This window comes from Brassica oleracea, chromosome C4 (genome assembly GCF_000695525.1).
Source record: "Brassica oleracea var. oleracea cultivar TO1000 chromosome C4, BOL, whole genome shotgun sequence".
NCBI lineage: Eukaryota > Viridiplantae > Streptophyta > Magnoliopsida > Brassicales > Brassicaceae > Brassica > Brassica oleracea.
This window is the reverse complement of record NC_027751.1, coordinates 17,518,325-17,535,255: the sequence shown is the minus strand read 5'-3', so window position 1 is coordinate 17,535,255 and position 16,931 is coordinate 17,518,325. Positions and strand designations below refer to the sequence as shown.

Genomic DNA, 16,931 nt, shown 5'->3' with positions numbered 1-16,931 from the left:
TATTTTTAAATTTAATCAACTGAAAATAATATTCGTACAATTGTGTGAGCCAAATTCTAGTTTTATTGCTGCATGTTATATATTATTGCTGCATGTTTTAGGTAACATTTTAATGATGCACGTTTTTAAAAATCTCCATTAATAAAATGTTTTAATGCACGTAAGGATAACTCAAGAGCTTTTTTGGTTGATTAAATGACATTATGTCCAAATTTATTTAAGGATATTTCACTAAGGTAACTGAAAAAGACAAACAATAAAATATGAATTTTAAATTCATTTAAGCATATTTCATTAATGTAACTGAAAAGAGAATTAATAAATTAGGCAGTTTTATTCGTTTTAGGATATTTCATAAATGCAACTGAAAAAGACAAGCAAAAAAAAGGCAGTTTAATTAATGAAGTAAGAACATTTTCAAATGAATACTTCTCTTTTAATAATATAGATTTGACAAATGGCTAAAATAGAAAGTATAATTAAGCGGATGGCATTGATTTTGATCGTAATTGGGTTGAAAACATTTAAGGTGAAACTGATCCGATTATACTCTTTGTTGCAACAATTAACTGGTGACAAATTAAATAGAGATGATGTCAACATTAATTTATATGGCCCACGATTTAGGCTTCATAAGAAAATGTTGACATTAAAAATATTATACTGTATTAACTCGCAAAGTTCTATACCATATCATCAAAATAGTACAAGACACACAATCCCTAAATACTAAATCTTATCCACCCCAACCCTTAAATACTAAACCCTTAACCATAATCACTAAACTCTAAATCCAAATATAAATCATAAATCCGAATAGAATGAAACAAAATAAATGGCATAGTACATATTAATGATACTATGAAATGTCTATGATTGTATTGAAAAAGTTAATGCTCGCTTCAACCTCATCCCCACCTCTAAATAAGAAACCCTAAAATGACCAGGGTGGAGCTGATGGAGTAGTAAATAAGGAAAATAAAAAGACGAAGGTGAGGAGCCATGACTGTAACACCCCCGAACCGTCCTAGGCATAGGTCGACCCACCGGCCAACAATCAAACAAGAACATGACCGACGGGCGACCCACACCAAGGGTTAGAGATGAAAGGCCAACAATCAAACAAGAACATGACTGACCGTCCAACCCAACACCATGGTCCGGAAGCGCTACATGACGGGCTAAGGACAATCCGGTCAGGGTCACAAAATTTACTCCACGACCTAGACCAGTTCGTCCATTAACACGTCTCTCTAACTCAAGGCTTAAGGCTTTGCAACCTACACCCAAAGTTAACGGTTCCGTTAGATCGAGGCCTAAGGCTTTTCAACCCGTACCAAGACATAACGTTGTGTTGGTTCGGACTAAACCAATATCATTTGGACCCGTTAATTTTTAATTTCAATTCTAATTCTTTTAAGATCATTTAAACATTTTAGGGATCCCAAATCCAAATAAAACGCAACGGAAACATAAAATGTTTTAAGAATCAAACCGTAGCCAAATGCACTGCAAATCTACTCTGGTGGCCTATGCGTCCAATCCTCTACAACCTGGTCACATGCAAAAACGACAACGAGAGTTGGGTGAGTAACGTAAGGTCAGTCAGGGAGCTGGCTACCTCTACCCAAAACCTAGTAGCTAGCCCCGACGACCCAAAATAACAATCAACTTAGCCTAAGCGCAATAAAAAAAGCTTAAGGCTAATCCGAAAACACACCGACTAAGGTATGCTCAACCTTAATCTAATAATAACAATCCTTGGCCACACGGACAACTACTAAAACGGATCCCTTACAAGTCTAACAATCAAGACTCGATTAAAGACAACACAGTATCTCGGTGCTATCACTGACTCGAGGGTTCCAAAACCCCCAACACAAATAAGACTACTCAACACGACACAACACTCTAACTCGGGCCCTGGTGACATCGTGTTCCTCCTCTTTATCGGCAATATCCCATCTCCCTACCACAAATGCCAGAAGAAGGAACTTTCAACCGACCTTGGTGACATTGTGTTCTTCCTCTTTATCGGCAATATCCTATCTCCCCACCACAAATTCCAGAAGAAGGAACTTTCAACCGACTGTGGCCCACAGTCCTTCGGATCAGCGCGCGACAGCCCACAGTCCTTCGGGTCACTGCAAAATTACACCGTCGTGTAATCAATCAGCCATAGGCCATGACCCCATCTATCTGAGTCTTCCCGATCCAGCGAATAAGGAGTTTCATTGAACCCGCTGAATATGGGGGCGAGGAAACACTAGTCCACCCCAAAACATGCCTAGCATGGGCGGGTTTCGCACCTGCTATCGGCATAGCACTCGACACACAATCCCTAGGAAAAACCTAAGGGACAAGACTTCAACCCAAAACAAAACAATACATAGGAGTCTACGAGAATATCCACTAATACTCGTAGTCCAGCCTATGTGGCATAGGACCCGTAGTATCAACATTACAACCAGGAGATCGGCCTATATGGCCAAAGATCCCCTAGACAACAACAATACCACAATCCCTCCACAAACAATAATCACTACCAAGCAATCATCATTAAGGCATGTTTAATCCATAACTAATCAACCAAGTAGTAAATAATCAAGACATGCAGCTCATCTCAATCTCAATTCTACAATAATCGATCATCCTAGTCCTCGTCAGGTTATTATCTCAGTTTTAATTCCATTTCATCTCAGCTTAGCCCGTGCTAAACTGAGTCCGGTTTAATAAATAACCCTAAGGAATCTATCATGGAACAATGTGAACATTCTACTCTATATGAATACTCGATCTTCCCTAAGTTCCAAGTGGAACTCACACAAACAAACTCACAGTGTTCTAGGCCGCTGAGCAGCTGGTTGATCAGAGAGTGCTTAGCCAAAACCCAACGTCAATACCTTGATTGGACTGATCAGAAGTCGGACAGAGCCTCCTCTAGCTTCTGGATAGTATTTCTGAGCTTCCCGGCAGAATTTCGTTCCTCGGAAACTCTCTAAAACTCTCGTATCAGCTCAGAATTTCTTGCTTTCTTTTTCTACTCTTTCTCTCACGTTTTTATGTTGCCTTGGACAGGTCTGGATGTGGAGAAATGAAGTGTGGATCGTGGGTATTTATTGATATCTTCAGCGAGTAACATCGAGCCACACAAGCGCTCGTGTGTCAGCCTGCATGCTTCCAGTTACATGCGCGGCGACACACGGGCACACACATGTCCTGAGGCATGTCCCAGACACATGCAGGGAGACACACCAACGTCCACATGTCCCTCAGCATGCACAGCCCTCATGCGTTGCGACACACCGGCCTCTGCATGTCAGTCCGCATGTGCAGTTCGCAGATACTGCGACACCTCGAGCTACGACTTGTCAAGCTGCATGTTCAGCACCCATGCACGTCTACACCTCCTCCTTGTGTTGACACTCAGCTGCTGATATGATAAACAGAACGTTCTGGCAATATGCATAGAAACACCTCGAGCTTCTTGGTCGGTTTACGCGATTTTTGACCCTTCCGGCATTTTTTCGACCCGCGATCAATCCCGAATATTTTTCCGCTCAAGTTCTGATGAGCTAAATATTCTTAATAGACTCCAAAATATTTCTGACCTTGATGAAAAATATTTCCCGAGTTTCCAGCTTACTCGAAAATATTTCCCAAGTCTCCAGCTTACTCGAAAAATTTCATAATACCGAAATTAGGGTTTTTGCCCAATTTCAGGTTTTCCCATCGTACTTCGATCCCATCGTGCGTATTTCCCATCCTTCTTCTGAATTATGATGTCTCTGAATTAATATTCCGTTGATACGAAGTTTTTCGGATTATTTCGTGTTGAAGAAACGTCGTTCTTCTAAACCGTCGAGCTTCTGAAACGTCGTGCTACCAAAAATGTTATGCTTCCAAAACGTCCATCTGATCAATATAAGACATCTTCTAACTATGGTCGAACAGCTTATTTGACTCATAGGTCACTCATAATCAATTCTTCGACCACTTTGTTCTTCAAAATTTCTCGATCGATCTTTACCGCCCGCGATTCGACCACCAAGTTGATGTTCGACCTGTCTTCTCTTTTCTTCGAATCATGTCAAGTTTTATGTGATCAAAACTCAACATTCCTTCTGATACTTAGACTCCCAAACGCTCGGCTCCAGATTCTGATTTTTGCGCTCTCGACCATTTTATCCCGAAGGGCGGGTTTTCACATTCTCTCCCCCTTAATAGAATTCGTCCTCGAATTCTTTGTTGCGTAAATTCTCAGCTTCAGGGCACACTCCTCCTTGATACTTTGTGTTGGTGATCTCTTCTGGAATGACTCCGTCTTGTGGTCTCCATAGACACTTCAGATTTTAGACTCGTTCCATCTTGATGCTTCTCCAAGAATTCTTCTTGGTCGAACCTTTTCTTTCCCTCTCGAATTCCCATTGCTCATCCATTATCTACTTGTCCCCATAATATCTTTAATCTGTCTACCAATGTTCCTTGAGTGTCCTCCTCAAGGTCTCCACAATCATCTTCGTAACTCTTCAGCTGAATGATCGCTGGATCATCTTCTCTTACTCGGCCATAACATCTTTACTTCTGATGATATTATCTTGTCCTCTCATTAATACCATCCTTGCACCATATCACTCGAATCCTCTTCTCAAACTCTCTTTTATCAAATACTGATGAAGTGAAGCCTTGTCCCTGTCCATTGTCCAGTCCATACCACGGTCCAGTCTCTGAATCTTTCTTTCCTCTTTCTCTTCGAGTTTTGGGTTTTTGGCCTTGAACTCTCTTTACTTTAAGGTTTTCATCCCTTAAAGTCTCGATCAACAAACACACTTACAAGCTGCAACTTAATGGAACACTTCATATGCAAGTCAGCCAACCACTACACAAATAATCTACTAGCCAAACAACTTATCGCAAGGCTAACTAATCGCAATACTAACCAAGCAACCTAACTTGCAAAGCTAACCAGCAACCTAACAATTCTATCCAGGCAACCTAGCATTCCTATCCAGGCATTCTAGATTCCACCATCTAATCTTAATAAGGCGGTCTAAGGTTCCAATGATACTAACAATTTGTGTGATATTTCAACCATTGTAAATGTTATGTTAGAACATATATCCAAGCGATCTCCATTTTTCATTTTGCAAACCACATAACTCAAATATGCAACATCAAACAAGAACATGCATACTTAAATAATATGGTCACATAATTACTAAATAGATGACCTAAACTGATAACCATTTTCACTACAAAACATATCCTTCCATCAAATATACATATACTTGACAGAAAAACATCATTTATAACTACTGATGGTATATCATACAACAAAAGGGACATAGCCTGTCACATAACACAACAAAAGTCTATACACCGCTATATCACAAAAAAAAGTTAGTACCCAAACTTACCCGATCCTAAGCGTCTAAGGACGCCATACAGAGAGCAACATAGGACAGTTGAGACAGCGCCCCCACTATGGTGATTCCTCCCCCGGTTGTGCACATGGTAGGTAGGGTATCTCCAGCAAGTCCACATATCTCGGGCAAAAGGCAGCCAAGTGCCTCACATCACCGCACGCAAGGCACATCGAATACAGGCCTGGTCCACCAAGATAACTCGTAGTGTGCTATGGGTATCCGTGAGGATCCACATACGTATCGCCGACACCAGTAAACATATCGCTACCTTCTCCATAGTGAAAGGACTGAGGAGCGTAAGGATCTCCAAATGAAGTTGATCCTCCGGGAACATAAGCTTCTCCCATCGCGGGAAAGCTAGATGGCTCTCCGGTCTCGTACATCATATGAGGGAATGGTAACTCCGTCGTGGCTGTCTCCATGGTCGGAAAGATGGATGGGTCTCCAATCTCGTGAATGGTATGAGGAAGTGGTAACCCCTTCATGTCTGTCTCCATCGTCGGAAAGATATATGGCTCTCCGATCTCGTGAATAGGATGATAGTATGGTGACTCCATCGGCTGAGTAAGCGGCTCATCGACAACCATCCCTTTTGGGTAATGCAATAGTGGGTCGTCCTCGCCATCTCCGATACACTCCATAGGCTGATAGAGGAGTGTCAACCATCCCGTCTCAAGCTCATACTCCTCGTCGATCCCCAGGATAAGAGTCAACTCAGGTAATCCCGGTGACGTAGGAGAAATGGGGAGCTCAAACGCCTGTAAGGGTGGGGAACCATATGATATGGAGGGCGTCCCTACCTTCAGCATCGGTGGCTCTACTGAAGACACCTCCATGACAACATCATCTGACTCGGTGTCATCATCCGAAATGATAATAATAGGTGCTGGAACCGCCACATCGTCTGACTCATCCTCAGAAATGATGATAGGTGTCGTGATCATGTCAGGCACAACCTGATCAAAACTCTGGGGGGCAAAAAGGTCTGCCAATGTAGGACTAGGTAAAACGTCGAAATCCTCCATCGCACTGCAACTCCACCCTACCCCACCAGTACAACAACATGTGGAATCAAGTTACAATATATATAGGGGTTAGACAACATTCTAATAATACAATCTATTTTACCCCTTCCCAACGATTGGACACGACCGGATTTCCTAGAGAGTGCATTGGCGACTCTTTTTGACTCGAAAAACATTGAAAACGTTTGAAAACACGGGAACCAGTGAGCATAATCGTAACCATGCTCTGATACCACCTCTGTAACACCCCGAACCGTCCTAGGCATAGGTCGACCCACCGGGCCAACAATCAAACAAGAACATGACCGACGGACGACCCACACCAAGGGTTGGAGATGAAAGGCCAACCGGCCAGCCAACAATCAAACAAGAACATGACTGACCGTCCAACCCAACACCATGGTCTGGAAGCGCTACATGACGGACTAAGGACAATCTGGTCAGAGTCACAAAATTTACTCCACGACCTAGACCAGTTCGTCCATTAACACATCTCGCTAACTCAAGGCTTAAAGCTTTGCAACCTACACCCACAGTTAACGGTTCCATTAGATCGAGACCTAAGGCTTTTCAACCCGTACCAAGACCTAATGTTGTGTTGGTTCGGACTAAACCAATATCATTAAAACCCGTTAATTTTTAAGTTCAATTCTAATTCTTTTAAGATCATTTAAACATTTTAGGGATCCCAAATCCAAATAAAACGCAACGGAAACAAAAAATATTTTAAGAATCAAACCGTAGCCAAATGCACTGCAAATCTACTCCGGTGGCCTATGCGTCCAATCCTCTACAACCTGGTCTCCTGCAAAAAGGACAACGAGAGTTGGGTGAGTAACATAAGGTCACTCAGTGAGCTGGCTACCTCTACCCAAAACCTAGTAGCTAGCCCCGGCAACCCAAAATAACAATCAACTTAGCATATGCGCAATAAACAAAGCTTAAGGCTAATCCGAAAACATACCGACTAAGGTATGCTCAACCTTAATCTAATAATAACAATCCTTGGCCACACGGCCAACTACTAAAACGGATCTTGTACAAGTCTAACAATCAAGACTCGATCAAAGACAACACTGTATCTCGGTGCTATCACTGACTCGAGGGTTCCACAACCCCCAACACATATAAGACTACTCAACACGACACAAAACTCTAACTCGGGCCTTGGTGACATCGTGTTCCTCCTCTTTATCGGCAATATCCTATCTCCCTACCACAAAGGCCAGAAGAAGGAACTTTCAACCGACCGCGGCCCACAGTCCTTCGGGTCACCGCACGACAGCCCACAGTCCTTCGGGTCACTGCCAAACTACACCGTCGTGTAATCACTCAGCCATAGGCCATGACCCCGTCTATCTGAGTCTTCCCGATCTAGCGAATAAGGGGTTTCCTTGAACCCGCTGAATACAAGGGCGAGGAAACACTATTCAATCTCAATTCAACTATAATCGATCATCCTAGTCCTAGTCAGGTTATTATCTCAGTCTTAATTCCATTTCATCTCAGCTTAGCCCGTGCTAAACTGAGTCCGGTTTAATAAATAACCCTAAGGACTCTATCATGCAACAGTGTGAGCATTCTACTCTATATGAATACTCGATCTTTTCCCTACGTTCCAAGTGGAACTCACACAAACCAACACACAGTGTTCTAGGCCGGTGACCAGCTGGGTGATCGGAGAGCGCTTAGCCAAAACCCAACGTCAATGCCTTGATTGGACTGGACTGGACTGATCAGAAGTCGGACAGAGCCTCCTCTAGCTTCTGGATAGTATTTCTGAACTTCCCGACAGAATTTCGGTCCTCGGAAACTCTCTAAAACTCTCGTATAAGCTCAGAATCTCTTGCTTTCTTTTTCTACTCTTTCTCTCACGTTTTTATGTTGCCTTGGACAGGTCTGGATGTGGAGAAATGAAGTGGGGGTCGTTGGTATTTATAGATACCTTCAGCGAGTAACATCGAGCCGCACGAGCGCTCGTGTGTCATCCCGCAAGCTTCCGGTTACATGTGCGGCGACACACGGGCACACACATGTTGTGAGGCATGTCCCAGACACATGCAGGGAGACACACCCACGTCCACATGTCCCTCAGGATGCACAGCCCTCATGCGTTGTGACACACCGGCCTCTGCATGTCAGTCCAAATGCGCAGTTCGCAGATACTGCGACACCTCGAGCTACGACTTGTCAAGCTGCATGTTCAGCACTCATGCACGTCTACACCTCCTCCTTGTGTTGACACTCAGATGCTGATATGATAAACAGAACGTTCTGGCCATATGCATCAAGACACCTCGAGTTTCTTGGTCGGTTTACGCGATTTTTGACCCTTCCGGCATATTTTCGACCCGCGATCAATCCCGAATATTTTTCCGCTCAAGTTCTGATGAGCTAAATATTCTTAATAGACTCCAAAATATTTCTGACCTATATTTTCCGAGTCTCCAGCTTCCTCGAAAAATTTCATAATACCGAAATTTGGGTTTTTGCCCAATTTCGGGTTTTCCCGTCGTACTTCGATCCTGTTGAAGAAACGTCGTTCTTCTAAACCGTCAAGCTTCTGAAACGTCGTGCTTCCAAAAATGTTATGCTTCCAAAACGTCCGTCTGATCAATATAAGACATCTTCTAACTATGATCGAACAGCTTATTCGACTCATAGTTCACTCACGATCAATTCTTCGACCACTTCGTTCTTCAAAATTTTTCGATCGATCTTTACCTCCCGCGATTCGACCACCAAGTTGATGTTCGACCAGTCTTCTCTTTTCTTCGAATTATGTCAAGTTTTGTGATCAAAACTCAACATTCCTTCTGATACTTAGACTCCCAAACGCTCGGCTCCAGATTCTGATTTTTGCGCTCTCTACCATTTTATCCCGAAGGGCGGGTTATCAAAATGACGGTGGTGGTGATGATGTCAATGTAGAACAAACATAATACATATAACATTTCATTTCTATTTTATTTATATAATGTAGAATAGAACCAAAAAAAGGATCTTTTTCCGATCAAATTTTTGTAAGTAAGTAGTAACTGATTGCGATGGATAATAAGTGAATCTGAGGGCAACAGAGAAGAAAATGGAAGATGTTGAGAGGTGATAAGAAAATAGTGGTGATAATGACGGAGTGAATACCGTGTCGATTCGATTGTGCATGTGGAGGTGGTTAAGACGAAGTGGCCAAAGGTGTGTGTCCGTATGTATGAAGAAGAAACAAAAATTTGATATGGAGAGGAAGAGGAAGAAAAAAATCAGTTAAATGTGTGCATTAATAGCAGGCACAATTTTTTAAATCATTTATTTAATATTTATTTTAATCATTAATTCTCAACAGGTTATGTAAGTTAAACTGAGGGGTAATACATTATTATTACATAAAATACAACTGTAGATAAAAATTAGGGTTTTTAGCCATCAAATGAATTATACTCTTTTTTGAATGCTATAGGATGCAATTTCCTTACATCTTATATGACGGTTACCCTCTTTCAGAATATATATATATATGTATTTGACTTATTACAATCCGGTTCATGTTTGGTTCAATTTGGTCAGACCAGATTCAACAATTTTTTATTTTAGAATACGGAAAATAAAGTATAAAGTGCATTTACATTTTAGATGATACGGTAAAAATTGGTGATAAATGGGAATTATTGGTTTGTGTATTTCATTAATTTAAAAATTAAAATGAAATTCAGTGTATACGTTGAAAATTGTTAAAGATATTCAAATCTTGTGTCTAAAGAAGAATATTGTTTTTTTTTTCTAGTATTTTATCATTTACTCGGAAATAGAAGCTTTCATCTAGACAATGGAAAATAATAAAGAATTTACAACAAATTCATGTAACACTTGCAACGGAATGTTTTCAATTGTTGAAGATAGTTTCAAAATCAGAAGAATTGCATGTTTTTGCAATATATCTGAAGGACTTTCAACTCCTGAAAGAAAATTTCATTCATTTCAAGATTATTCAGATACCCCGATCATCCTCTAGTAAGTGAATATATTTTCTTACTTTTGAACTCTTTTCTGCGAAGACAAAACATTGGATCCTCTCTTGACAGTTTGAATCAGCATTAAATTGCAGGTAGAAGACACAATACTTAAGGAAACAGATTCTACAGAGGCTTTTCCAGAGAAATATTCAACTAACTCTTCTTCAGAATTTGGGAGACAGCAAAGGCAAATAACTGAGCTTTGTGCTTTATGCAATGTACCATTGGTTCACAGAACCTACATCTTCTTGCTCTTCAAAGGTGATCCATCTGAGTATGTTTATATGGAAGTTGAATTCAGAAGGCTATCTTTTCTGAAGCAGACAATAGCTAATGACGCGGAAACATTAAGGTTTCTTCCAAGCACACCTTCTCATCAAGTCGCATCAAATATCAACCATATACCAATAATTATTATGCTAACCAGTTCCTGTGGTATCTAATCAGGATACAAACGCGAGAAGGAATGCCTTTCAAGGTAAATACCAAAGAAATTTCTATGGAACGAGAGGACAGAAGTTTACCAAAAATGGGGGGTGGAGGTGAACTCAAAGCAGAGAAGCATGCAGGTGGCATACAAAGTGGACTAACACACAAGACATGGAAAACATTAAAGAGAGTGCTTTCTTGTGTCTAAGCTTCTTGGATTTGTTGGGCCAAGTCGAATGCCGAAGGAAATGTTTGGCCTCATCCTGTTACCTAGAACGAAGAAGGTAAAATCATCCGGCTGGAGATTTACCAAATCTTTCCCGGTCTACGCTAGACCGGATTATAACAGAAGCACATACGAACAGCTCCTGCTCATAAAGTTGTGAAAGGCATGGATGTAATGTAAGATAAGTAACTCTCTTGACATAATATGTACCTGACTGAAAAAGAAACTTGAATTGTAGCACTTATATTGGGGAGTGACAGGAACCTGAATATTTCCGAGTTCATTTATTGAACACTAGCTTAGCAGGAGAATATACAAACAAAGAGAAAATCGCAAGTTCAGACATGCTACATATGAACCCCATATTATGATGTAAGAACAGAGCCTTCAGTGATTTTCCATCCTCCTGACTTGGACCAGAAAGCTTCGTATCTTGTTGTGTAGGTTCTGACATCTGTAGCATTGTTTTCTGGATGAACCAAATCAGATAGACAAGCAGACTCCTCCAGAGTTGCTTCAACCAGAGCACGAGTTCCATCAGCTGAGACAGTCACGCTGTCAACGGAGAGTTTCAACAGTGTATAATCATACACCAACCCGAGCTGCTTAGTTTCAGATGCTCTGTCTGTCCAGATCTTCAGCATTCTCCCATCCAAAACCTATAAAATTACCAGACATCGTTGCAAACACTACAACCAGGTTTATTAACACAATCGAGTGAATTGTAACTTTATTCCCTTACCTCTGGCAACATTTCTATGCAGTGATCACGCCCAAAGGCCTGAGACTTGATCTTCTGCCACTTGCTCACTAGACTCTCTGCAGTCCTAGCATCCATTCTGGGAAGCGCTACCGAATCCTCGGATTTAACTGGCCCTAAGTCAGAAAAAAGATTATTCGAAGGAAATAAAGTTTTGGACAAAACATAGTAGAACAATTTGCTAAATACGTTATCCTAAAGAGAAATGTTAAATACACTGCACTACAGCTCCAACTCTTGTCTACAGTTTGATCAAAACATTCAAGCAGCATATGTACATGTTGTGAGTGAAATCTACTCAGCAACTTCTTAACCTCGGTTCTAAATACTCAGGATATCTTTTGGGGCATGTATCAAGTAAACGATCTACTTTCATTCCTGTTAATATCTACTTTTGAGCAATAAGCTTGTATAAAATTGGCATCCTTTGATCATATACCTATGGTAGCAATTTCAGATGCCGTAGAGGAAGTCATATCCTTGCGTTGCAACGATGAGCTGCCGCCTTTAATAGACATATACCTCAGGCTGGCCAGCGAAATTATTCCAACAACAACACCGGCAGAGAGAATCTTTACACTTGCCTCCTTTAGCTTATCAGCATTGGACTTTTCTACAGTAATTGCATCGACGCTAGACATTGTATCAAAGATTTCGGATGCTCCTTCAGTTGCTGCACTTAAAACAGCAGTCTCATCAACATCATGTCCTACATTGTTACCAGCATGATCTACAATAGACACCGTCTCTTGCGCATCTGAATAACGAGAAGGAAAAACTTTCTGCAGTGCCTGTATAGCACTAGCCTTCACATGCTCAGCTCCCATCCTTGCCATAGCTGCAGCAGCTGCTAAAGGAGAGCCCCGAACTACCTCCACTCTTTCCAGGTAACTCAAAACCATGGGATCATCGTAATAATCCCCGAGTTTAAATTGTTTATCTTTGGTATCTCTGAATCTAGGAAAGACAACCCCTGCCAACCAGGTCTCCAATAATTTGCAGAGCCCAGGGAGGTCGTGATTGTCATCTCGATTTGAATTCTCCAAGACAAAGTCAACAATAGCTGGATTCCTGTATTGTGAGTCCTCACTGTCTAACCCCAACCACATACGGGATTCGTCGACTTTGCCTATAAGCAGTGCACAGAGTCCCCTCTCGAGACCAAAGTCTACCTCCCAATTATTTCTTGAGTCATACAGCATCGCAGGAATCTCCATAGCCATTACCTTAGCCTGCTGAAGTTGCTGGAATTGCTTATCAGCGTCCTGTAAGAGGTGGGGTTTCTTACCTATAAAAGCTTGAGCCACAAGCGCCAGCGCAACTTCATAAACTTCAAATGACTCTGCTGGAATATTACTCGGGGTAGCTACAAAAAGATCAACCTATGACACAAAGAGCAGAGATTAGAATGGGGAAACCAATGCGAAAATCATGATTAAAAAAAAAGAAAAAAAAGAAAGGGTTTCAGACTTGCTCAGATGCTGTCATTCGTAAAAACGCCTCATTCATAAATTTCTCACGTGTAAGACCACCAACAACAGCTGATGCTCCGCCTCCTCCAACAGACCACAAGATATTGCGTACACCGCTTAAACCATCTTGTCGTTTATCATCCCCCAGAGGTAAACCAAGAAGCTCCAATACATAACGCGGAGTGATCTCTTCCAAAGTCTCATCAATCTGGGCACGTAAATCAGGTGCAAGGCTGCTGGCTCCTTCCTCCTGCAAAAGCTTCAGAGCTTCCTCAACGAACTCATATCCAGTAATAAAATCAGGAGGATCTAATGCCATTGCATCCCTGGAGATGTCAACAAAGGCAAGCACCATAACCAAAACCACATCTTGCTTGAAGGACTTAGGCAACCTCTCCTTAAGCAAGGCTTCTCCTACACGAAGAACCACTTCAGTCTCACCAGCTTCTTGCAGTACACAGAGAGCACCAGGAACCTTCATTGTATTTATGATTTAAACAACAACAAAAAAAAAAAAAAAAAATCTTTTATCCTGAGAAATGAAACGACCAAGAAAACAATTCCAAATCCCAAATTACCTTATCCCAAGGAACATCAGTGATGACTGTAGCTTCCTCGTCATCAAGAAGGCTTTCGTTGTACCCTCTTCTAGACCGAGGATTCGAGAGCGTCTCGCAAGCAGCTTGAAGGATCTGTCTTCTGCTGATTAAAGCGTCGTCACTGAAACCGAATTGAGGGGGTTTTGAAACCCTAGCTTCAAATGCTCTTCTGATTCCATCAGTTAAGAAATGCGTCTCCGCTCCCAAAACCTGGTAGAAATCGATGGGAATGGGAACGTGGCGTTCGGGACGGTCAATAGACAGTGGCGGAGAGGCCAAAGTGGCGGTGGCGGTGGCGACTGAGGAGGAATCGGTGGTGAAATTGAAATCGGAGAGAAGACGGTCGGCCCATCGGCTGGCGGAGCAGACAGTGGTTATGACCGGAGAGGAGGGTAGGCTACGCCGGAGTTTGGTCGCCGGTGGTAGTCGGCAAATCTGAAAGGGGAAGAGGCCAATGCCGAGGTGACCTAGAGCTTCCATTGGAGTTTTGTTGTGGATGTAAATGCCTTCTTTTTCCTTTTGTTCGTATTATCCACTTAAGCGTTGGTCGTCTAGGGTTTATGTTTTTTTTTTTGGTTTTGAGAGGTAAAAAATCAAATAAATTTATTTTAAGAAAAACATATTGAAGTGTTGAAACGGTAACACCGGTTCATCTTCTCTTCACAACAGCATACTATTTAAGTAAAAATGTCGAATAAAACAAAATAATAAAATAAATAAAAAACGAATAAAAATGCCAAGACATTTAATAAAATTAACTAGATGATAATTCCATCCGGAGCCAGTTTTTATATTAATATTTGTTCATTAAATTGTTTTAACATTTCGTAACACTACAATTTTTATCGATTATAAAATGACGAATACAAATATTAGTTTCTTAAATGTTTCATCATTATTGAAGAGTTAATGTATTTATATTAATTATTTTTAAGACTTCATATGCAGAAAAATAAATTAAATTTTACGGCTAACACAAATCACCAAAACCAAATAGGCAACATCGATTGTAAAATGTAAAATGACGATAGGGGATTAGGCTTTCTGACTCTCCATAAGTGATTTTATTTTCTGACTCTATAAAATTGTGTGTTTTGTTTTGTTTCTGTTTCACTAATGTGTGTTTTGTTTTTTTTAATTTTTTTTTATGTATTATGTGAATTGCATAAAAAGATGGACATCTATAAAAAATTAGTTCCGCTCCAGATATACCATATACATATCTAAGAATCAAATTTTTGAAGAAAATTACCGGCAAACTATATTCACAGGTTAGTGTTCAAATTTAATATATCAAGTTGTTATAAAATATAAGTGCAGACTTGAAATATAAATGTGTGTCTAGCATATATTCACCAGCTTTTACAATTATAATAGCTAAATATGGTGTTAGGGAAAAACAAATATTAGATGAATGATCCAATCTCTCATTCTTTGAACAACCTCAAAAGGAGGTTATTGAAATGTTGTCATGATATTTCATCAAAAGTTTTTTAATAATAAAAATCAAGACTAAAGTATTTAATCTAAATTAAATAATATATATATATATATATATATATATATATATAATGATTCCAATATTAAAAAGGGAAATTGCCTAAAATACTATTTTCAAAGTACCACTTTTCATGTTTACACTAACTACTTTTACCCCATCTTTAATGAAGGGTAAAAGACATTTATAACCTTTTGATTAACTTTGACAAAAAAAACATATGGTTAACTAATCTTATATATTAAAACAGAAGTCACAACCTTGATTCATGTGTGATTTTTTTAAAAATGAACCTAATGGACCTATTCCTAGAAAGTCATGTTACATTTAATCCCTAATCTTATCATTTAAATTTTGGCCATACCAGAAATTTTAATTGGGCTATAAATAATTGGATTTAAACAATAGATGATCCATTAAATTTATAGATAGTATAAATAAATATATATAATTTAATGTTGTGATAATATACCTCCATATGTTAAATATTTAAATATTCGTCGATGTTAATTTTTAAAATTATAAAGATTTTTTTAAATAACAAAAATCATATTATCTAACAATGATTAATCTTTACTACCTTAAACCAATGAAAACAAATTTTAAACTATATAGTTTATTCTAAAAATTAAACAAAAAATAAATGTTAAATTATTTACTCGATAATATAAATCTATGAAGCGAAAAGTTTAATTTTTTAAAAACTTTCTAAAAGAATGAAATGTTACCATATCTTTGAATATGATAATAAAAGAATATTTTGTTAATCTTTATATATATATATATATATTTACGATTTTAATAATGAAATAATAATCCAAAAATATATATATAGAAGAAAATACAAATACATGTGAAAGTTTGAAACAATCTATTCAATGAAAAAAATATACCGTAAACTTATTATGTTTTAAAAATTGATAGAGGAATATATATTATAATATATACCAATTTAGAATTGAAAACAAAATATTTATATAAAAATAAATGAAAACAAAAATCTGCACGGTTGTGCGGGTCGAGATCTAGTCAAAACTTAAAACATAACTCAAAACTCTAAATCATCAACTCTAAACCCTAAACCATGAAACATCAACTATAAACCCTAAACTCCGAAACATCAACTCTAAACCTAAACATAAACCCTAACCCCTAAATCTAAACTTAAAACATTAACTTTTAAACCCTAAACCATGAAACATCAAACTCTAAACCCTAAACCTCGAAACATCAACTCTAAACCCTAAACCATCAAATTTAAACCCTAAACCATGAAACATCAACTCTAAACCCTAAACCCCGAAACATCAACTCTAACCCCTAAACCCTAAACCCTAAACCCTAAACCATCAAATTTAAACCCTAAAACATCAACTCTAAACCCTAAACGTAAACCCTAAACCTTATATTTTTCTAAAATTCGAATCCTAAACCTTCAAATCTAGACCCTAAAACATCAACTCTAAACCCTAAACGTAAACCCTAAACC

General features: G+C 39.4%; 1 protein-coding gene across 1 annotated transcript; it reads right to left on the bottom strand.

Moving 5' to 3' along the window:
- Window positions 1–11,320: 11,320 nt before the first annotated feature.
- LOC106342248 (protein ACCUMULATION AND REPLICATION OF CHLOROPLASTS 6, chloroplastic) lies at window positions 11,321–14,475 on the bottom strand. The gene is made up of 5 exons (XM_013781118.1): window positions 13,924–14,475; window positions 13,344–13,820; window positions 12,313–13,255; window positions 11,856–11,989; window positions 11,321–11,772 (listed from the first exon to the last, which is right to left on the bottom strand). Exons 1-5 carry the CDS (start codon window positions 14,422–14,424, stop codon window positions 11,479–11,481), a joined length of 2,349 nt encoding a protein of 782 aa, XP_013636572.1. The 5' UTR covers window positions 14,425–14,475; the 3' UTR covers window positions 11,321–11,478.
- Window positions 14,476–16,931: the final 2,456 nt, after the last annotated feature.

What these genes read in the sequence shown, in the direction of transcription:
- LOC106342248 (XM_013781118.1), bottom strand. Translation starts at nt 14,424, where the DNA reads ATGGAAGCTCTAGGTCACCTCGGCATTGGCCTCTTCCCCTTTCAGATT. An exon ending in ATCTGAAATTGCTACCATAG is followed by an intron (nt 11,990 to 12,312) that starts GTATATGATCAA and finishes TTTCTGACTTAG; the next exon opens with GGCCAGTTAAATCCGAGGAT. An exon ending in GCATAGAAATGTTGCCAGAG is followed by an intron (nt 11,773 to 11,855) that starts GTAAGGGAATAA and finishes GTAATTTTATAG; the next exon opens with GTTTTGGATGGGAGAATGCT.